Source organism: Microtus ochrogaster, chromosome 15 (assembly GCF_000317375.1).
Source record: "Microtus ochrogaster isolate Prairie Vole_2 chromosome 15, MicOch1.0, whole genome shotgun sequence".
Taxonomy (NCBI): Eukaryota; Metazoa; Chordata; class Mammalia; order Rodentia; family Cricetidae; genus Microtus; species Microtus ochrogaster.
In genome coordinates, this window is record NC_022017.1 from 2185262 (window position 1) to 2206566 (window position 21305).

The following is a 21305-nucleotide window of genomic DNA, read 5'->3' on the forward strand; positions in this document are numbered from 1 at the left end:
TTCAGACCAGGTGGGACCACTGAGCATCTCACCAGTCTATGTTTTCAGACCAGGTGGGACCACTGAGCATCTCACCAGTCTATGTTTTCAGATCAGGTGGGACCACTGAGCATCTCACCAGTGGGTCTATGTTTTGTTTTGTTTTTGTGACAGGCAGGCTGCCCTAAGACTAGTTTTCCAAAAGCTGGGGTTACAGGCACATGCCACCTCAGCTGTCTTGGCTCACTGTCTTCTGCTCTGTCAGGGACATGTTCTGATTGGGAAGTTCCCATGGCAGGTGTCAGAGTCCCCTTCTGCCTACATTTCAGAGACTGGTTCCACAGGGAGTGGCTGGGGAGCGCCAGTTCTATAGGGGCACAGTCACCCACTCTGTGACTCCAGCACTTTGGTTTGTATTTTTCTCTCATTTGTCTTAAACATACCCTGACTCCTTCCTGCCTGTTGGACAGTTGTCATCTAAAGGGAGAAGGAAGTAGCATTATTTAGCCTGAGGGAAAGAAAGCTGAAATATAAGGACGGAGAGACTCTTCCAGTCTGAAGTCCTTTGACAGAGGCAGGAAATCAGTTGTTCTCTGGTTCCTCTGAGGACAGGGCTGAAGGCAAGGCTGAAGTTGCAACAAGAGGAAGGGACTGAGGTTAGACAAGACTGTGGGACCCCTAAAGTACAATTAAGGAAGGCTGTACATTTTTACCTCCTGAAAATGAAGAAACTAGATCTAGTGTGGGTTGAACCCTGGCTAGGAGTAGTGGGAAGGGTTAGTGACCTTAAGTACCTTGTGTATGTGCACACACAGTCCTTCCCTCCCTCCCTCCCTCTCTCTGTCCTTCCTTCCTTCCTACCCCCCATCTTTCTTTTCCAAAACATGGTTTCTCTGTATAGTCTTGCTGCCCTAGACCTTACTCTATAGACCAGATTGGCCCCAAACTCAGAACTTCTCCTCATGCAGCCTCCCAAGTGCTGGGATTAAAGGTATATACCACCATGCCTGGCTATGTGCCGATTTTCTAAAGTCTGTTGTGAGTTCTCTGTGTTTCACAAGGTTGGGCTTGCCTGCTCATAGAATTTTTCTGTATTCCTTTAGTTACCATGGAAATTCTGGTGAAGTTGGCTGCTATGTGGCATCTCGACCCCTGACCAAGGACAGCAATTATTTTGAGGTGATCAAGCAGTAGATGGGCAAAGCTGGGGAACCGGGGTGTGGTGATGGGGTTGCTGATGTGGAGTGAATACGTCATGTTCCAAGGACCTCTTCTGGATTTATGACCTGGCCTTTTAAATTTTCCATCAATGTTCCTTTGGGAGAAGGGTGAAGGACAGCCTGACTCGTGGTCTGAGAGACAGGTGCCTTGGGTGTCACCTCCCTTGCCCTTGTGTTCTCCCTGGCCTACGTAGACTTTGACCCGCCCGTGTCTCACTTTCCTAGTTTAGTGGTTCTCAATCATCCCAATGCTGCGACCCTTTATTACATTTCCTCATGATGTGGTGGCCCCCAACCATAAAATTATTTTCTTTTTTTTTTAATGATTTTATTTATTACGTATACAACAGTCTGCCTCCCTGTATGCCTGCAGGCCAGAAGAGGGCGCCAGATCTCATTACAGATGGTTTTGAGCCACCATGTGGTTGCTGGGAATTGAACTCAGGACTTTTGGAAGAGCAGGCAGTGCTCTTAACCGCTGAGCCATCTCTCCAGCCCCATAAAATTATTTTCATTGCTACTTTATAATTGTAATTTTGCTACTGTTATGAATTGTAATATGAATATCTGTGTTTTCCATTGCTCTTTGGTGACCCCAGTGAGTCACTTGACCCCTAAGAGGTCAAGACCCACAGGTTAAGAACTGCTGCCCTAATAGAAGCCCAGAATTGATCCTATGCCTAACTTTATTATTATTATTATTGTTGTTGTTGTTGTTGTTGTTGTTGTTGTTATAATTATTATAAATGCCCATGTGTGGGTGCGTGCATGTGAATGTAGTCAGTGCCCACAGAGGCTAGAAGTTAGAAGTGTCAGATTGGCAAAGACCTGGGGTTACTGGTGATTGTGAACCACCTGATGTGGATCATGGGGGCCAAACTCTGATCAGTATGGACTTTAAAACTGATGAGCCAGCTCTCCAGCTCCACCCCTACTTTTTTTTTTCCCTTTTTTTTTTTTGAGACAGGATCTCCCTATGTTGGCCTGAAACTCTCTGTCTCTCCGTGTACACTAGACTGTCCTGGAACTATCACCTGTCTCTGCCTCTGGAGTGCTGGGATTAAGGGTGTAAGCCATCATGCCCAGCCAAGGCTCAAGAATGGTTGTCTAAATAATCACAGGAAAGAGGCCCTGCCTTTCCCTGCTCTCTCATGCAGATCCTGTCCTCTCACCCCCGGGTCTCTCTGAGCCCTGAAGTTCGTTCAGTTGTCTGTCACTGGGAACTGTTCTTGCTTCCCTTCAGGTATCCATTGTGGACAGCGGTGTTCGGGGCACCATTGCTGTGGGGCTGGTCCCTCAGTACTACAGCTTGGATCACCAGCCTGGCTGGTTGCCCGACTCCGTAGCCTACCATGCTGATGATGGCAAGTGAGTGGTTCTTTGCTGTGAAGTTGAAGTCTAGATGTGGAGGATGAGCTGCCCTGCCTCTGAGTGGTTTCTCCACTACTTCCTATCTTGGGTTTTTTCATAATCTTAAGTAGGTAAGGCACACTTGTGGGTGTGTGGGTGAGAGAGGGTGACACGAATACCAGGACACAGGTGGATGCCATCAAGAGTGAAGAAGGTGTTGTGGAGTAGAAGCAGGTACTACAGTTCTGTCTTGTGCCACTCTCTCCATAGGCTATACAATGGCCGAGCCAAGGGGCGCCAGTTTGGCTCAAAGTGCAATTCTGGGGACCGGATTGGCTGTGGCATTGAGCCTGTGTCCTTTGATGTGCAGACTGCCCAGATCTTCTTCACCAAGAATGGGAAACGGGTGAGTGGGAAACCGTCTGAGAGGGCTCAGTGGCTTGTCTCTGCCTGAGGATCTGTGAGCGCGACCATGGAGAGTCTGGTGGCTTTGTTCCCTGTCACCTCTTCCCTGCCCTGGGCAGCTGGGACATGATCCAGGTCCTTGGCTTAGAGGGGCAAGTAGCTACAACCAGCATGGGGAGAAATACAGGATTTGGAGGAAGGAAGAGTTTGTGAATGTAGCTAACGTGGTAGTGTGTTTGCCTAGCATGCCTGAGGCTCTGGGTTCAGTTCCCAGCATCGAAACAGGGTGCCTGGGGCACTCAGGAAATGGAGTCTCTGAGAATCAGGAGTTCCAAGTCATTCTTGCTGTGTAGCGAGTTCAAGGACAGTTTGGGTTACTTGAGGCACTATCTTTAAAAATGTTTTCTTTAGGGATGTGGCCCTGGGAAGCTACTCATGTTCCAGAAGACAACTCTACATCCTTGCATATATAGGCAACACTAAGTTGACTCAGTGGGTTTAAAAAAAAATAGTACAGGAAGTTAGGAGGGATACCTGGTTGTGGGGGAGGGAGGGGAGAGAATGGGGGGTGGATTTGATCAAACCTCATAATATGCATGTATGAAATTCTCAATAAAACTGTAAAAAGCAGGGCTGAAGAGATGGCTCAGTGGTTAAGAGCACTGACTGCTCTTCCAGAGGACCCAGGTTCAATTTTAAGTCCCCACATGGCAGTTTGCAGCTGTCTGTACCTCCAGTTCCAGGAAACCTATGCTGTGTCAGCTGTAGGGCCTGGTTGGTTTGAATATTTGGGGCAATATGTACTTTGGTTTTATTTTCTTTCTTTCACTCCCTGAACCCTTTTCTCTTCAGAGGTGGTGGCTTTGGTAAGAGAGAGAAACACAACTCTTTCCCTCTCCTTCCCTACTCCCACACCGCTGGGGAAGATTGCTTCTCAAGCCAGACAAGAGGTTGCTTCCTTTGCAGCCTTAGCAGGTGGGCATAGGTGCTGCTGTGACACTCATGCAGGTGTTTGCAGAGTTGGCAGCAAGTCCAGAGACTGAGGCTTGACTTCTAGCTCCATGGAACTTGCTTGGCAAGGAGCACTTACCAAATGTTAAACTCTCCTGGGCCTCTGTTCTTCAGTCTGTGAGTGTGTGTGTGTGTGTGTGTGTGTGTGTGTGTGTGTGTGTGTGTGTGTGTGTGTGATAATTCTTAGTTTTATCATCTTGGAAGTGCCCTTTTGAGAACTGGATGAGCTGTGGGAAAGTGAATCACATGGCAACTTCCTCCTCTCTCCTTGTGCTGCAGGTGGGCTCCACCATCATGCCCATGTCCCCAGATGGGCTCTTCCCAGCAGTTGGTATGCATTCCCTGGGTGAGGAGGTGAGGCTGCATCTCAATGCTGAGTTGGGCCGTGAGGATGACAGCGTCATGATGGTGGACAGTTATGAAGATGAATGGGGCCGGCTGCATGATGTCAGAGTCTGTGGGACCGTAAGTCAAAGGCAATGAGGGTGAATGGTCTGGGAAGAACACATGTGGACATCGATACCATGCTTAGACATTGCTTAGAATGAGGAGGAAGAACAGTGTCATCTCCAACCATTTTTTCTTTGAGACAGGGTCTCATTGTGCAGACCAGGCTGGCCTGGAACTCACAGAGATCCACTTGCCTCTGCCTCCCGAGTGCTGGGATTAAATGCAGGTCACTTTGCCTTGCTCTTTCTTTTCTTCTCCTTGAGATACCTCAGTAATGTTACTTGGCCTTGAATTTGCTTTCCACAGGCTGTGACCTCTTGAGCCTCAGTCCTGTGCTGCCTCACCTAGTAGAGAGGCTTTTGTGCAACTTTGGAAAGTGGAAGTTTGGGTAAAATAACCTGAGGCCTTGGCAAGGTTCTTGGAGTCCAAACATGTGATCTGAGTGTCATTCCCTTCCTTCTTTTCCCTTCATTTGGGAGCTCACATTGGTTGTTGATTCCCAGAATAACCTGGTTTGCAGGTTTCTCTTTCTTCAGGGTTTGAGAACTGATTTGGAAGCCCACTTCTTATTCTTCCCTTTTGGCTTGATTCAACTCTAGTCATAGAACTGATGAACAAATATGGGAGAAGAGTCTAGGAATTGGATTTAGTCAGATTTTCTCCCCTGAATAATGACACAGAAACTTATTGATTATGAAAGCTTGGCCTTAGCTTAGACTTGTTCCCAATGAGCTCTTAAAACTTAAATTTATATTAATCTACGTTCTGCCGTGTGGATCGTTACCTCTCCTTCCATACTGTATGCCTGCATCTTGTTGGAGAATTTCCACTTCTCTTGATTCCTTCCTAGAATTCTTATCTCTGCCTGGCAGTGTCCTGCCTATCCTCCCCTGCCTAGCTGTTGACTGTTCAGCTCTTTACTAGACCAGTCAGAAGATGTCTTGACAGAGACACATTTTCACAGTGTGCAAACAGATTGTCCCACAACAGTTGGGTTTTTGTTGTTGGTTGTGGTGGTGGTGCTGGTTATTGAACATAGAACATTGCATATGCTAAACAAGTCCTTTCCCAGTGAACTATGTGTATCTAGGTCTTTTATTATTTTGGGGGGATAAGGTCTTAACTAAGCTGCCCTGGCTGATATCTGAACTCAATCTTTAACCCAGGCAGGTCTTGAACTTCGAATTTACATACCTCCACCTTCCAAGAAGTGGGGATTACAGGCCTGCATACAGGCCCAGTTTTGGGGATCTTGAATAAACTTAAGTGTTAATCTCTTCTTTGTTTTTTGTAGAAGATGACAAGACAGATGGAAGATGTCAGGGAGGACCTGGAGCCTCCCAGCTTTCAAGCCCCTCTCTTCAGACCTGCAGTTGCCTCTCTGGGGCTTGAGCTTTCCTGGGCTGTCTTGCTGCCTGCCCTCTGTGCCTCTTGCTGTGTTGGGAGTGAATAGATACGAGTCAGGAGTCTAATTGACCTCTTGTGAGATGCTCAATCCTCCCACTTAAAATTCTTCTCCCGCTGCCTTCCCGCTCCCAGCCTGGCCTTTGGCCTTCTCACCTCAACGCAGGCTTTTTTCAAATTGTCCTGTGAGAGGAAAACGGAAGTAGTGGGGGACAGAAATGGGTTATGAGCAAGGCCTTTCCTTGTGGAGCGCAAGGTAAACTGACCTCAGAGAACATGTGCACCCTCCTGCTGCTCTGATGCCCTGCTTCCCTCTGGCCCGGGTGTGAGGGCTGAGGTGTTTGTGAGCCAAGGCCTCAGATGCTCATCCTCGACTCATCGCTTCCTTGTTTCCCCTTCTGCCATCATTTTAACAACACCCACAGAGTTGGACTTGGGCCTGAGCCAGGGCCATGTTCCAGCTCTCATCTGTGACCTCTCCTCCAATGTTTTCCTGGCATCCTTCCTCTGCCTGGACCTGTCTCCACTCCATTCCCAGCCCCTCCCAGGCATCTTTTCTAATTGAGGGGGAATCCTGTGGGCATTATAAATAGTCTTTCTTCCGTCTTCCCTCAGCGCCCTCAGTCCACTCAGGAACTTTTTCTCTTAAGTGTAGCTTTAGAGTTTGTCTGTCTTTAAGGCCCCACACCTCAGCTTAGGACTGCTGGCAGGGTAAGTTCACTGCACCATGAGCATAGGCTCCCCTGCAGTGGACTCAGGCAGCTGTCTGTCTGTCTGTCTGTCTGTCTGTCTGTTTTTGGTTTTTCGAGACAGGGTTTCTCTGTGGCTTTGGAGCCTGTCCTGGAACTAGCTCTGTAGACCAGGCTGGTCTCGAACTCACAGAGATCCACCTGCCTCTGCCTCCCGAGTGCTGGGATTAAAGGCGTGCGCCACCATCGCCCGGCTGTCTGTCTGTTTTTAGTCAGTCTCATACTGTCAGTCTGCCCTGGAACTCAGGCTAGCCTTAAATTTTTGGTAATCTTCCTACCTCAGCCTCCTGAGTACTGAGGTTACTGACGCGAGCTGCCAGGCCTGGCTGAGTCAGTCTCTTTCTCTCTCTATTTCTTTGGTGTATCTTTTACTCATTTATTATTTAATTTATTGTGTGTGTGTGTATGTGTGCATGTGGAGGTCAGAAGACAAATATTGATGGGTCTCTCCCTCTGTCATGTGTGTTCTAGGAGTTGAAGTTTGTTGGTCAGGCTTGGCAGCAAGTGCGCTTACCCCCTTAGCCGTCTCTTCAGCCCTAGGAATGAGTGAAGGACATATGTCCTTTTAGGTTTGCCGACTGTCCCATCTTTCAAATGAGGATAACGTGCCCGGTTTCTTTTGTCTTCTATTCTTTTGTACCATCTACTGTATTTCTAATCAGAGCTGTGTTGACCTGGAAGGAGAGTTCATTCCTTTAAAGATGACTAGACTACGTTTTCATTCTTTGCCCTTGTTTTTCACATTCCTTGCCCTTGGGCCCAAGGCCTTCTTCAGGCTTAGAGGGTAGTCCCAGTAGGGTGCCCCAGAACCAAGGAGGTTTGGGAAGGCCTCAAATTTGACCTAATCTAAAGTTTCTCTCAGAAGGACATAAGTGGTACTTCAGTTGGAAGTTATTTTTTTAACATTCATTCATTTGTGTGTGTGCACACATGCACATAACATGGCATGTGTGTGGAGATCAAAGCTAATTTATAGGAATCCTCTCCTTCTATCACCATGTGGGTCCTGGGGCCCAACTTGGTCATCAGGCTTGCCGGTTAGTGTCTTTCCCTGCTGAGCCGTCTTACCAGCCCGAGGACACTTCCTCATGTGCAGGACAGTTAGTGTCTAACATCCAGACACAAGTTACTGGTAGGGTTATGGTAGCACAGCATGTTTCCCACATTTTCAGACATTCTCTTGTTCTGTGAAGAGCGGTCCTAGTAAAAGTGAAGGGACTCGCTCAAATTGTCAACTAGCCAGTGAATAGGGAAAGTAGGCCCAGATAGCCATTCCTTGACCTATTCCTGTGTCCTTTTTGACAGTTTAATACTGATAGCTCCTGACTTAAGGTTCTTCAATTGTGATGTGAGAACTGTGTGCATTCAGTAGAAGCCATAGTTCAGATATTATTATTATTATTATTATTATTATTATTATTATTATTATTATTATTATTTAGACAGGGCCTCACTTTGTGACCTTGTCTGGCCTGGAACTCTCTAGTAGACCAGGGTGGCTTTGAGTTCACAAGGACCCTCCAGCTTCAGTCTCCTGAACGCTGGGATTAAAGGCGTGTGTCACTGTACCAGGCTGTACTTCAGATTTTGAATTTTTGAGGTAGGTCAGTGGTCAGACACTTGTCTTACGTGCATGAAGTCCTGAATTCATTTAATCCCTAGTACTACAAGGGAGAAAAAGATTTTGAATTTTGATCTTCTCCCAAGTTATTGGGCATTGACAGCAAGCTACGGCATTCGCCGGCACTCTGCAGCACACTGCATCTATGCTGTTGGTCAGATGATGACAGTACTCTTTCTTGTTTCTTCCTTTCCAGAGGCAGCATCTCATTAACCTCGTCTGGCCTTGAACCACTATATAGTGAAGCTGACCTTGATCTAATCCTCCTGCTTTTACCTCCTGAGTGCTGGGGTTATCAGCACACCTGCTCTATGGTGGCTGGGGATTGACCCCAGGACTTGATGAATGCTAGGCAAATTCTGCCACCTGAGCTACAGTTCCAATCAACCTGCCTGCCTGCCTTGGTGTTTTGCCTGCATGTATATCTTTGTACCATGTGTATGCCTGCTGCCTTTGGAGGTCACAAGAGGGCATGGATCCCCTGGAACTGTAGTTACAGATGGTTATGAATCAGTATGTAGTTGCTGGGAACCTAACCTTCGCCTTTTGGAAGAGCAGCAAGTGCTTTTAACCACTGAGCCCTCTCTTTAGCTCCTGTTCTAGCTCTTTTTGAGTGAGTTCTGCCGGGCAGTGGTGAGTTCTTTCCCTATTGTCTGTAACCTCAGTTTTCCCTCCTTTTAAAGAAGTCCTAGGTTCCCTTGCCTTAGAGGGCTGAAGATGTTGAAGGATTGCTGCTGCCCCAGGGCCAGCAAAGTGAGGTCATGTTGGAGATGGTTGTAGGAGCTGGCTGTCTGTACATTAGACTAATCTTGTCTTTGTTTACTGTTCACGGTTCTCACATGCTCCTTACAGTGGCAGCTTTGGTACAGAAAAGAAGAGGATCCTCCCTAGATCTAGCTCCAGAGGAGGCTGTGTTGAGGCCCAGCTGGGAGCTTTTTTTTTTTTTTTTTTTTTTTTTTTTTGGTTTTTCGAGACAGGGTTTCTCTGTGGCTTTGGAGCCTGTCCTGGAACTAGCTCTGTAGACCAGGCTGGTCTCGAACTCACAGAGATCCGCCTGCCTCTGCCTGGGATTAAAGGCGTGCGCCACCACCGTCCGGCTGGGAGCTTGTTCTTGATTCCTGTTTCAGCTACTTCTGGGCCCATCATGCTTGCTCCTGTTGGGAAGAACTAGTCTCTGCTGGCCAGAAGTGAGAGAGTGGGAATCAACAAGAGAAGAGAGTGTAGACAGAATTCTGATCTGTAGCTTCAGCTAAGCTCTCGGTGGTCTGCAGCCCCTGTAACGGGCATGAGTGGGGGTGGTGTGCTTGAGGCTGTCATGGAGAGGGTTCCCTCTCCCCAGCTAAGGTGCACAGCAGGATAACTGGGGCTGGAGCTGTCTCAGGGTAGAACTCTTGACTATGGTGCACAGTCCTGGGTTTGATACCCAGTACTACTAATATCATCCTCGGTGGCCTAAGGGTTGTTTTTTGCTCTAGTGGGAGGTATAGGCTGAGAGGTCATGTCCATTATGATTGGTTGTTACACTATCCCAGTCCCCATTTCCTGACAGAATGTGTGTTTTCATTAACTGGCTGTGGCGGGCTCCATTGATGCCCTGATTACTTCATCTTATCTCTACTATTTTTGAAGCTACAAGTCGTATTGTCCCTATTTTACTGATGAAGACATTAAGGCTTTTTTTCCTTTTCTTCTTTTTGGTTTTGTTTTGCTGTGTTTTCAAGACAGGGTTTCTCTGTGTTGTAGTCCTGGCTGTCCTGGAACTCACTATGTAGACCAGGCTGTCCTCAAACTCACTGAGATCTGCCTTCTGAGTGCTGGAATTAAAGGCATGCACCACCACTGCCAGGCAAGGCTTTTTTTCTTATATGAATGTACAATGAATATACGTTGTTCAAGCTTAGTAGCAACTAAGTAATAGTAATACTAGGTAGGGTTTGAACTTCATCTTTCAAGCTAAGAGGCAATCAAGGCATAGACTGAAGGACCAAACCTACAGATCCTGACAACCGAGGCTCTAGAAGTCAAATCTTCAGAGTCCCAAAATGGTACCCAGAAAAGATCTGCCAGGGAGGTGACTCCCTGCTCTAAGCTGTCTATGCTGAAGGCTCAGGAGGACTTGCTGGGAGCAGGAGAACAACCTCTGATTTGGGGTGACCGCCCTGAGATAGGATGGATGGTTCCACTCTTGCTCAGGGCTGGAATGTCAGCGACTGCCCCAGTGCTCTTCAGGAACTGTGGGTGTGGGTGAAGTTCCATGTCAAGGCCAGTCATCCTTATGGCCTCTTGCCCTTAGGAAGTATCCCCACCCTGTCAGTAGAACTGCAGCCGCAGCCTCCTGTGGGCTTAGGCAGAGGGAATGGTTGGGCGGGTTTTTCCCAAGGATCAGGATCTGGATCAGTTGCCTTTTGGCCATGGAACTAGAGAACACCCTGTTTCCAACATAGAGGCCAGTTGGATAGGATGGGTCAAAGGCAGCTGTGGGGTCTCTGATCCAGCTCTGCAGCATTGGGTGGAAAGAGTGGATCATGGGCTGCTTGATAGATGAGGCTAATAGACACCAAACGACCCTTCTCCTGGCTAGGGAGAGATACTGAGCAGAGCCAGGCCGGGGAACACTCTAATGGCTACAGACAGAATACATGGTAGGTCTGGGTGTGGCCCTGCGGCTCCCATGCACCTCTGGCTTTTCCCCATCTGTCCTCACTTGTCTTTGGAGTATAGGAGGTAGACTTGGAGGATCTGGAGGTGAGCAGAGTGAGATCTTCTTGTCCACTCTGAAGGGGGATGAGTAGGGAGACACCCTCAGGCCTTCAGGGTGGTGTAGGATGTTAGTGTGGTGAGGCCATTTTCTTTCTTTCTTTTTTTTTTTTTTTTTGGTTTTTCGAGACAGGGTTTCTCTGTGGTTTTGGAGCTTGTAGACCAGGCTGGTCTCGAACTCACAGAGATCCGCCTGCCTCTGCCTCCCAAGTGCTGGGATTAAAGGCGTGTGCCACCACCGCCCGGCTGGTGAGGCCATTTTCGTCAGGTTTGCTAGGTATTAGTGGAGGAGGCCCAGGGCATGTACTTTCTAGAGAGTAGAAGGAAAGTCTTGAGGGGCAGTTAGGTTAGTTAAAAGGGAATCAAGGGCCGGGCAGTGGTGGCGCACGCCTTTAATCCCAGCACTTGGGAGGCAGAGGCAGGTGGATCTCTGTGAATTCGAGGCCAGACTGGTCTACAAGAGCTAGTTCCAGGACAGGAACCAAAAGCTACGGAGAAACCCTGTCTCGAAAATTAAAAAAAAAAAAGGGGGGGGGGAATCAAGGAATCCTCGGTGATGCTAGGTAGGTAAAAGGAGATGGGGTTGAGCCCCACTGTTACCATGACATTTGATAGGTAAAGCTTCCCAGATTGGGGTTGTTACCCTGTTGTATGCAGGCAAGACCATGAGGGACTGAAGGGCCCCAGAACCTGTCTTATCCACCTTCTACCTTCACACCCAACTCCAGCCTGAGTGAGGGTTGGGAACTGGAGTACCTGCCGTTTTTTTCACCTTTGCCCATGTAAAAGGAAGGGTAGAGTTGTTATCTCTAGGTTCTTGGCTCTTTTGAGCACCTTCCTGACCTTACTTCCAGAAAGTAGTGTTCATTTCAGGGCCAAGTGGGACAGGTCTTGAGAAACCGCGTCAGTCCCATCTGTGCAGAATTGGCTTCTGAGCCTGTCCCCTCCCCTCGTGTATCTGCGGTTGGCTCCTAACTCCTACATACTCCTTGCTCTCCTCCCTCTTCCAGGAAGGAAGGCAGGCTTGGGTTGTCCAAGGAATGGATGTTCCAGCCTAAAGACCCCAGTGAGCTTCCCACATCTCACACTAACCACCTGTTTCTGCCATCCTTGTCCTCTGCCTGCCTAGAATTCAGAGTCCACTTTGCCTTTAGAATCCCTTTTCATTTAGCCAGGGGATTCTGTCAGACTCAGAAAACTGGTCCAGTGTCCAGGAAAGTATCCCCCTGACCTCTGCCCTCTGGCTCTTACTCCACAGCTGCTGGAATATTTGGGGAAGGGAAAGAGTATCGTGGATGTGGGGCTGGCTCAGGCCCGGCACCCACTCAGCACCCGTAGCCATTACTTCGAGGTGGAGATTGTGGACCCTGGAGAGAAATGCTACATCGCCTTGGGGCTGGCCAGGAAGGTGGGCGCAAGTGCTGTCTTTCTCTCTGTGGGGTCAGTTTGGGGCTGTTGGGATGGGGCCAGGAAACGCTGGAAACTTGGACAGGGCCCTGTAGAGGAAAGTTGTGAGCTGAGGCAGAGCGTAGTTCTAAGGGTCTGTTTAGAGGACAGGCCTTGTGACAGAAGACAGTGTCCTAAGTGTGTCACCTTGTCTGGCCCTGAAACTGAGCCCCTTTCTATCCTCCTTGCCACTGCCAGCCCATTTGAGTTGTTGCTGAGTCAGATGCCTCTTCTGTTTCTGTCCCTGTTCATCATGGGTGATGTCACAGACTTCCTTTTGTCTTCCTGCTGTAGGATTATCCCAAGAACAGGCACCCTGGCTGGAGCAGAGGGTCTGTGGCGTACCATGCAGGTGAGCGGAGGCTGGGGAGATGGGACACTGGTCCCACATTCTGCAGACTCGCGTGTAGCTTCTCTTTTCCTTTTTCTAGGCTGCTCAGACTTTCCTTTCATCTGATTTTTATTCTCAGTCCTGAAAGTCAGAGGCAGGGGACAGGGAAGGAGTACTGGGCCAGAGTGAACACTGCAGGCCTCTGACTTGGCTCCCTGTGCCCTTCCTGAAGATCGCTCAGATTTCCTGTAGGGTTTCCTGAGAATACTGAGCTTTGGCGCCTGGACTCCCCTCCCTCCCTTCCCAGCTTGCTCATCCACCCTAAGGACCCTGTCCTTTCTTCTGACCAGTTCAATCAAATGGACATTGTTTTCTTTTTTAAAACCTAGCGTCCTTCATGCACCTGTCTCTGACCTTTCTGTCACCCTGAGAATTGTAGAGTCAGCCCCTTCAATGTGTCCTTTTCCCCCTCCAACAGATGATGGGAAGATCTTCCATGGCAGTGGTGTGGGGGACCCCTTTGGGCCACGCTGTTACAAAGGGGACATTATGGGCTGTGGAATCATGTTCCCCCGGGACTACATTCTGGACAGTGAGGGTGAGTGAAATTGGGCAGCAGCCAGACTGCTCAGGGCAGTGGGCGGTAGGTACCACAGGAGCTCATGTTTCCTGTCTCCTAGGGGACAGTGATGACAGTTGTGACACAGTAATCTTGTCCCCAACTGCCCGGGCTGTCCGGAATGTCCGAAATGTCATGTACCTGCACCAGGAAGGTGAAGAGGAAGAGGAGGAAGAGGAGGAGGAAGAGGAAGAAGAGATAGAGCAGGAGCATGAGGGCAAGAAGGTGGTGGTGAGTAGGGGTTTGGGCTCACTCTGGGTCCCGGGGAGACCACTAGTGAAAACAGGACCCATGGGAGCAGGTGGGAGGGGGAGTCAAGGTCTGGAGCTGCCAGGCTCACAGTAGTTCTAAGAGTCCAGGCTATATAGTTCCAGCCTATTTTCCAGCCTCAACCCGCCCTCTTGTGGTTGCTTCCCATATCACCCCAAAAGACTCCCAAAGTTGGGCTTCATGCCTGAGTATCCCCAGGGGAGAGACCAGTGTCCACCTTCTCCTCTCTGCCTCCACCACCAGGTTTTCTTCACCCGGAATGGCAAGATCATAGGGAAGAAGGATGCTGTTGTGCCTTCTGGAGGCTTCTTTCCAACCATTGGAATGCTCAGTTGTGGGGAGAAGGTGAAAGTTGACCTGCACCCCTTAAGTGGCTAAGGCTTCACTGCACATCTGTCCTTCTCCTTCTGCAGCCTCCCTCCAGTCTCTCCCAGGGTTTGCTCACCAGTAGGCCCTGAGAGGACATTACCCTGTCCCTACCAGCTCAGGGCCCAGTCAGGCTGGACCTTCTGTCCTTGGGCCTGAGCCTTTGGTGATAGGAATGGGCAGAGAACAGTGTTGATGTCCCCTTGCTTTGGTTAGTGGGCACCCAGATCTCCTTTTACTCACTGGACCCTGTGGAAACTGGGAGGCGTAAGCCTACCTGCTGTTTGGGCTGAGGGTAAAGTAGAGGCAGCCTGCCTGTCCCTATTTACCCATAGTTCCCCTGAAACCTCTTTTCATTCCGTGCCCTCATGTGAGCCAGTTGCTGCTGTCTCCCCCTGGCTGGGCTAGGGGGTCTGTCTTGGCCATCTCTCCTTTCACCGGCTGCTGTCCTAAGTCACACCTAGGGTCTCCATTGAGAGACAACTCCGCCCCCACACTCAAGCACCACAGAAAGCCTGAGCCTGGCTCCCTACCTGCCCCCACACAGACTACCCTTACTACATGTGAGTGCGGGGCTGTGTGGTGGCATGGGACTGTAGCCCTTGCTTCTTCTCCTTGTCTGCACTCTTCCAAGGCACCGCTAGCCCTGGCTCCCCGAGATGGGGCTAAGGCACTAGGCATGTATTACGTTGTGGCTGTCGCTCAGGGCCACAGCTTGTCCCCTCACCTCCCTTTCCTTGCTCACTCCCCGACCCTGTGCCCAGCTTGCTGCTTGTGCCAGTTGACTGTTTTTGCTTCAGTGTTTGATTCTAGAGTCTACATAGACCCCTTGCCCCGCAACCAACTACCCCATCTTCTCCCCCCATTTCAGGGGCTCTTGGTCTTAGTTTGCACAGTGGGTTGAACTGGGGGGGCGTGCTGTTGTGCTGCTGGGGCTACTTTGCCCCTCCTTCCGGCCCTGCACTATGATGTATGAAATGTATGTACAGACCAGAAATGTTTATACACCCAATAAAGACGGAGTTTCCATATTTATCAGGACACACAGAAAGGAACTTTTTTCTGGAAAGTCAGAGGGCCAGGGCGAGTCGGTATTGGCAGCTGAGGGTGGGTGGCCCCAGGCATCTCTTGTACACAGGCCAGCAAGGGGATGTCTCTTGGAGATGTGCATTGTTTTCTTCCTATGAAGAAGTAATCAACTCCTCAAAAGTTTATAGAAATTCTTTATTATTACACAAAAATAGACTCTCTTTTTTCCTCTATTTATTTGATCCCACTCTGGTCTCTGTTCAGAGGGGAGGCAGAAAGTTCCCACGCTTCTCTCCCTCCCTCCATGATGGGACCTGCAGCTGGGTGGAGCTGGCAGGGTCATTCCCCACCAGGCCTCCACTATTGCTACCTCTTCACCCATCACACCTGCCTCTGCCATCTGCTCACATGCCAGGTCATCTCATAGGCCCACTCACTTAGCTCAGCAGGCAAGGGCAGAAAAGGACAGTGGCCCAGGCTGGTGCCACTTACACTTGGATAGGGTGGCACCGGCTCCTAGGGCCTGGGTCCAGGCCAGGGCAGTGAGAGCTGTGGGTGCTGGGAGAGTGCAGTGCTGATGTGGGCTCCGAGCTTTCAGCTTCCTTCATTTTCTCTGGCCCAGCAGGACTTTGGTGATGAAGGTGACTATGGCACTTGCTGGTTGGTCTGGGTCAAGCTCCGCAAAGAGGTGACACACATTTTCCCAGGGACTTCCTGGCTTCTTGGCCACAAAACCAAAGATCCTACAGGGACAAAGCCACACATGGGCCCTCGCCTCCCTTTCATAGGAGAATAATGCCGGCCGTGTGGGGTGCTTGTTTACCAGGGCAGGGAGACTCACTTGGAGGTGGTTCCATCGGGGTTGGTCCATCTGTAAAGAGAGAGCCCTGAAGGAGGACAGCCCAGGGCACAGCTCCTAAAGGACGAGCCGGGCCTGAGGCAGTAGGACCACAGTCTGGGGAGGGCTCAAAGGAAGGCTCACCTGCGGTCCTGGGGGTCAGTACTGGAGAAGGTGATGCTGTTCACAGGGTAATGGCGGCGAAAGAAGAGCCTGTGAGGAGCGGTTGGGGAGGCTCAGAAATGCAGGGTTCGCCACTGTGCTGGCACATGCCTTTAATCCCAGCACTCAGAAGGCAGAGGCAGGAGGATCTCTGTGAGTTTAAAGCCAGTCTGGTCTACATAGTGAGTTCCAGGTCAGTAAGGGCTACACAGAGAAACTCTGTCTTGAAAAACCAAGGAGGAAAAAAGAAAAAGAGATCTAGGTTTCAAAGATGTAGAGACGGCTCAGAGGTTAAGAGCACTGTCTGCTCTTCCAGGGGACCCAGGTTCAATTCCCAGCACCCACATGCAGCTCACAACTGTCCGTAACTCCAATTCAGGGGATCTGACACCCTTACACAGACCATGCATGCAGGCAAAACACCAGTGCACGTAAAACAAAAGTAAATAAATTAGTTTTTTTTTTTTTGTTTTTGTTTTTTGAGACAGGGTTTCTCTGTGGTTTTGGAGCCTGTCCTGGAACTAGCTCTTGTAGACCAGGCTGGTCTCGAACTCACAGAGATCCGCCTGCCTCTGCCTCCCAAGTGCTGGGATTAAAGGCGTGCGCCACCACCGCCCGGCAATAAATTAGTTTTTAGAGAGAAATAAATCCAGGTTTCTGGGCTGGGGAGTTAGCCCAGAGGTTAAAGTCATAGAGTAGCCATACAAGCTAGAAGTTGAGTTTGGGTCCCTGGGACCGCGCAGTTCAGCCTCAGAAAGTGGAGGCGGAGTCCCAGCAGAGAGCTAGCTAGCAAGACTAGCTGTGTCTTTGACTTCTGGATTTGAGAGACCTTGCTTCAATAAGGTGGAAGAGTGACCCAAAAAGATTCTTTTTTTTTTTTTTTTTCAAGGTTTTTGTGTAGTCCTGCTTGTCCTGGAATTCACTCCATAGACTAGGCTGGCCTTGAATTCAGATCCACCTGCCTCTGCCTCCTGAATACTGGGATTAAAGTCATGGTGACCACAACTGGGGACCAGAAAGATTCTTAATTATCCAACTGGCGCCTTCATACACAATGCAGACATGTATGTACACATACGCCACACACATACATGAAAATTAAAAAAAAATCCAGTTCCCTCCTTGGGACTGTAGGCTCACTTTCTCTGGTTGTCTGTCAGTGTGATGCCTTGAGCTGAGACCTTGAAGTGGACAATGGCTGGTACTGGGTTGGGGCTGCAGCTCAGAGCTGCAGAGCTGGCCTTGGCCACAGCTTGAGGACCAGTCAGTGATTCTGTCTCCACGGAGGTCAGGTAGAGCACACTGCAGGCTAAAGAGAGAGGAAGTAGGTTGATGAGCTAGCATGGCTTTGCCAGAACCAGGTTCCGTTACCGTTTAGCTTCTCATCCCATCGTCCTGTGCTTTTCTCTGCCAGTGCTGTTTGGATGCACAGAACCACACACTGACGCCAAGGGATCTGCAGCAGCTGTGACTCCTGTATTGTGAACCCCAGAAACTTAGCTTATGACCCCTTTCCTGCTTCCTGACAACACGGGGCTCCTCCGCTTTTGTGGGTCTACCTCCTACTGTCCTATCAATGGAGCCTACAGTGTCCTCTTGAGCACCAGGGGGAGGGAGGAAAGATAGGTCTCTTACCTGCTCCCTGCCGCAGGAGGTCTGCTGCTGTGCTCATGTTCGTAGGCACTGGGGCCTCTGGGGCTTTTTCCAGAGGATCTGAGGGCCACAAAGGAAGGTCAAGAGGGAGAGGCTTTCGTAGGTGCTGGAGGACTACTCCCCTAGCTACCCTAATGGAAGGGGTGGGAGGCCTTTTGGCTGTAGAGGTGATGAGAGCTGAGGAGACATCACACACCTTTGCTGGGGATTCGCAGACAGCAGGGCAGGGAGATGGGGGAGATGGAGTGTTGAGAGACCAGGGCAGAGAGGCTGCCTGCAAGGGGAGGAAAACACATCCTGAAGGACACATGGATGGCCAGGCTTTCTCTACTGCCCTCTTGAGGCCGCTCCTTTAACTGACCCCCTAGAGCCCTCTCAGACTCACCAAAATAGGGCTCAGTAGGACAACCCTTGATCTTCACTCCTTTGGGCCCAGTCTCAATGAGAAAATGGCGAACCAGTTGCTCTGAGGGGTCCCCTGAGTGGAGGGAGGGGTGTAAAAGTGAAGCTTTACTGGATTCCAGGATCTCAGTTGCTCCCTGGTGGGCTTTCCTTGCCCCTTCCCTCCATGGAGCTGTCCTGTGCATCGCTCTAGGCTTGATTCTACTGCTTCTCCCCTAGCCACACCTGCTCCCTCAGCTGGAGCATCCTCTACCTTTCCAGGGCTGGGCGCTGGGTGGGGGTGTAGCCACCTTGAGGGCTAGTCCATAGGCTCCTTGGAATGAATGGCTGTCCCTGATCAGGAAAGCCCCAGGGTCTTTGTCTTTGAGCAGGGCGATGGCTGCAGGGCAAAAGTTGGAGTTGGCTGGCAGCCTGCACAGCCCCACTAGCAGGCTCCCAAGTCTGTGTGAATGGCGGAACTCTGGGACCTGGAGTTCCAAAGTCATAGGGCTTTGGACAGCTAGTCTGAGGCCAAAGCTGAGTCACCGGTGAGCAACTCCGCTATGAGCTTAGACAGAGGGAACCAGCAGGATGAGACTTACAGCCAAGACAGGCCTTGGAGGTGGGGTGGGCCCACTACCTTTTCTGACTTTGTACCTTGGTCACGGGACAGGTGCGGCTTGTACCAGAACTTGGATGTGTCCTGGACGAACTTGACATTGGTTTGGTTCTCTTGTAAAGGGTGCTCTAGGAGAGGGAGGGATTGAGTTTGAACCCCAGGGGTCCCCACGGTCTCTCTGGGAGGTGGAGTTCTTTAAAGGACATCCAGTTGTCCTACAACCCCCTATACCTGGGGGCTGAGTGACATCTGGGAGAGGAGGTGCAAAGGTGACGTGTTGATTGGCGCCTCTGGCTGGTGGTGATGGCTGTTGCCCCGAACCAGGCAGATGTTGTTTCTCAGGCAGTGGTGGTTGAGTGGGCCCACTGGCATCATAGGAGGCAGCCAATGGGAAGGCAGGGGTGGGTGAGCTCTGGGGTGGTTCTGGGCTGGCCACAAGCCAGGGCATTTGGGTAGGCACAGGAGTAAGGGGGGAGCCATCGGGGCTGTCTGGGGGCCCCCGCCAGGGAGCATGGTGGAGTCCAGGTAGGGTGGTTGGCACGGGGCCCCGAGGACTGGCACTGTTGGGATGACTCCCTGGGCTCCTTTCCTGAGGCCAGCCATTGGGTGAGCTAGGTGGGGAGGTCTGGGAGAAAGGGCTAAGGTCTGGTGGCTCAGGCTTGCTGCTAGCCAGCAGCTCAGGAGCCTTTTCCGTGCCTCCCTGTACAACTGGGGGCAAGGCCTCGCCAGGACCCAGTCTCTTAGTTGGTGCCAAGGAGGAAGACCTGGTGTCTTGCTGTCGGGTGCTGCAGGGGAAATGTAGATGGTCAGACAGCCCCTGCCTTGGCTGCCGACACCAGACAAAGTGCCCAGGTAGCCTTGGTCCTCTGTGTACCTTTCTTTGCCCTGGACTGGGCTGCTGGTGTGCAGGGGCGTGGAGGGACCAGACAGCTCTGAAGAGGCAGTGCACTGGGGAGACCGAGGCAGCGTGCTGTGCCCAGTGGAGCCATCCCTCCAGGACAGCTCAGGTGACTCTGAGATGGGGAGAGGGGCTCTGTGAACAGGAGCTTGCTCTTCTGTCTGGCTCAGTTCCCTCCCGCCCACGGCACCCACAGCAGCATTTGGAACCCTCCTCTGCCCTGGACACTCCCAGCCCCTCCCCCCGCCCACGGCACCCACAGCAGCATTTGGAACCCTCCTCTGCCCTGGACACTCCCACTCTCCTGTCCTCACCTGTAGATGCCAAGGGTCCTCCTGTGGAGGCCAGGTGCCCAGGCAGTGGGTACTTGTCCCTTCCATCCTCTGCAGGAATCTCATAACCCAGCTTCCTGGATTGCAGGTAGGGTGGACTCCCCGGGGACACAGAACCAGCCCGTGGTGAGTGAGCACCAGGGCTAGGGTACCCTCTGCTCTCACCTGGGGATCCACAACTGTGAGGTACCCGGCCATATGCTGGGCAGTAACTGGGAACTGCTCCTCCATAGCCATAGGTTACCAGGGCAGGGTACCCCGGATGCCCATACCTGCCTTCAGGGCATATGGCATAAGAGCAGCCCTCATGCCCTTCCTCGCCCACCTTGGGTGGCTTCAGGCAGCTATAGTCAGGCATGGGGGCATGGTGATGCCCACAGGCAGGCACCAGCAGAGGCAATGGGTGTCCGGGCCTCACTGGATGCAGGAGAGGCTTGCCTGCTTCGCTGGCCCACCCCTCTCCAGCCTCCCTCTCTAGTCGCAGTCCATACAGGGCTGCTGTGGGCAGGGCCAGCTTCTCCTCACAGGCTGGGCATGAGCATAAGGCAGGCACCGCAGGGTCCTCCAGGATCACCACCTCCCGGTAACCTGCTGAGCGGTAGCCAAAGTCTCCACTGGCTGGTTTCCCTAGCTCAGATGCGTAGGGGTATGGCCCTTCTGACAGTGACCTGCAGAGGCGCCTCTTCTCCATAGAGCTTTCCGTGTAGCCCTGGGGGTGTCCCTCATAGCCTCCATAGGGCCGTCGTCTCTCCAGGGTTCCCTCCGGCCGGTAGTAACCCCCATTGGGGACTGCACAGGGCTCCCGGTAGCCCTGCCGGCAGGAGCAGTGGCGGCTGAGGCCAGGCCTGTGACTTGGATACATCCCAAGGTGCAGGCCCCCACCCACAGAGGGCTGCTCTTCATCATCTAGGATAGCTGTCTCACGCCCAGATCCACGGCCCCCACTGGCCACTCCACAGCCTCCCAGCAGACGATCCAGCTCCTGACGTTCAGCAGCGGTTGGGGGTGGTCTGCCAGGGGATTCTGCTGTGGGTTCTGTGGTGAGTGTGGACGAGTGGCCGGAGTCGCTGCTGACAGAGAGCATGGGGGGCGGGGGAAGCTCTGGAGAAGGTGCCGGTGGAGTCTGACGGGGGACCCGCTGCACCTGGGCATAAGGACTGCCATCCAGGGGGCCCCTCGTGTGGGCCAAGGAGCCTGAGTGGGGAAGAATTTGGGAGTGGGGACATCACTAACACCTTAGTGTGCCTCTCCCCACAAACCACAAAGCTATATCTCCGCCAGCCCACCACCCATACCCCATCCCCACTGTCCACCCCACACCCCATCCCCACTATCCCCACTGTCCACCCCACACCCCATCCCCACTGTCCACCCCACACCCCATCCCCACTGTCCTCCTCCCCACTGTCCTCCTC

At 51.4% G+C, this 21305-nt stretch overlaps 2 protein-coding genes across 5 annotated transcripts in view; one reads left to right on the forward strand and one right to left on the reverse strand.

Moving 5' to 3' along the window:
* Positions 1–15019, forward strand: part of Spryd3 (SPRY domain containing 3) — an 18274-nt gene extending 3255 nt beyond the window's left edge. The window contains exons 3-11 of the mRNA XM_005353829.3: positions 1083–1158; positions 2443–2567; positions 2820–2955; positions 4245–4430; positions 12205–12354; positions 12687–12744; positions 13202–13321; positions 13404–13573; positions 13856–15019. Coding sequence (XP_005353886.1) covers positions 1083–1158; positions 2443–2567; positions 2820–2955; positions 4245–4430; positions 12205–12354; positions 12687–12744; positions 13202–13321; positions 13404–13573; positions 13856–13990 — 1156 coding nt within the window. The 3' untranslated portion in view covers positions 13991–15019. The remainder of the gene's footprint in view (positions 1–1082; positions 1159–2442; positions 2568–2819; positions 2956–4244; positions 4431–12204; positions 12355–12686; positions 12745–13201; positions 13322–13403; positions 13574–13855) is intronic.
* Positions 15020–15200: 181 nt separating this feature from the next.
* Tns2 (tensin 2) overlaps positions 15201–21305 on the reverse strand; it is a 15786-nt gene continuing 9681 nt past the window's right edge. For all 4 annotated transcript variants that reach the window (XM_005353830.3, XM_026782631.1, XM_005353831.3 and 1 more), the window contains 12 exons: positions 19873–21084; positions 19535–19673; positions 18892–19445; positions 18699–18788; positions 18316–18441; positions 18046–18138; positions 17857–17934; positions 17643–17720; positions 17148–17316; positions 15990–16058; positions 15849–15878; positions 15201–15750 (listed from right to left, as the gene is read on the reverse strand). In XM_005353830.3, coding sequence (XP_005353887.1) covers positions 15612–15750; positions 15849–15878; positions 15990–16058; positions 17148–17316; positions 17643–17720; positions 17857–17934; positions 18046–18138; positions 18316–18441; positions 18699–18788; positions 18892–19445; positions 19535–19673; positions 19873–21084 — 2777 coding nt within the window. In that variant the 3' untranslated portion in view covers positions 15201–15611. The remainder of the gene's footprint in view (positions 15751–15848; positions 15879–15989; positions 16059–17147; positions 17317–17642; positions 17721–17856; positions 17935–18045; positions 18139–18315; positions 18442–18698; positions 18789–18891; positions 19446–19534; positions 19674–19872; positions 21085–21305) is intronic.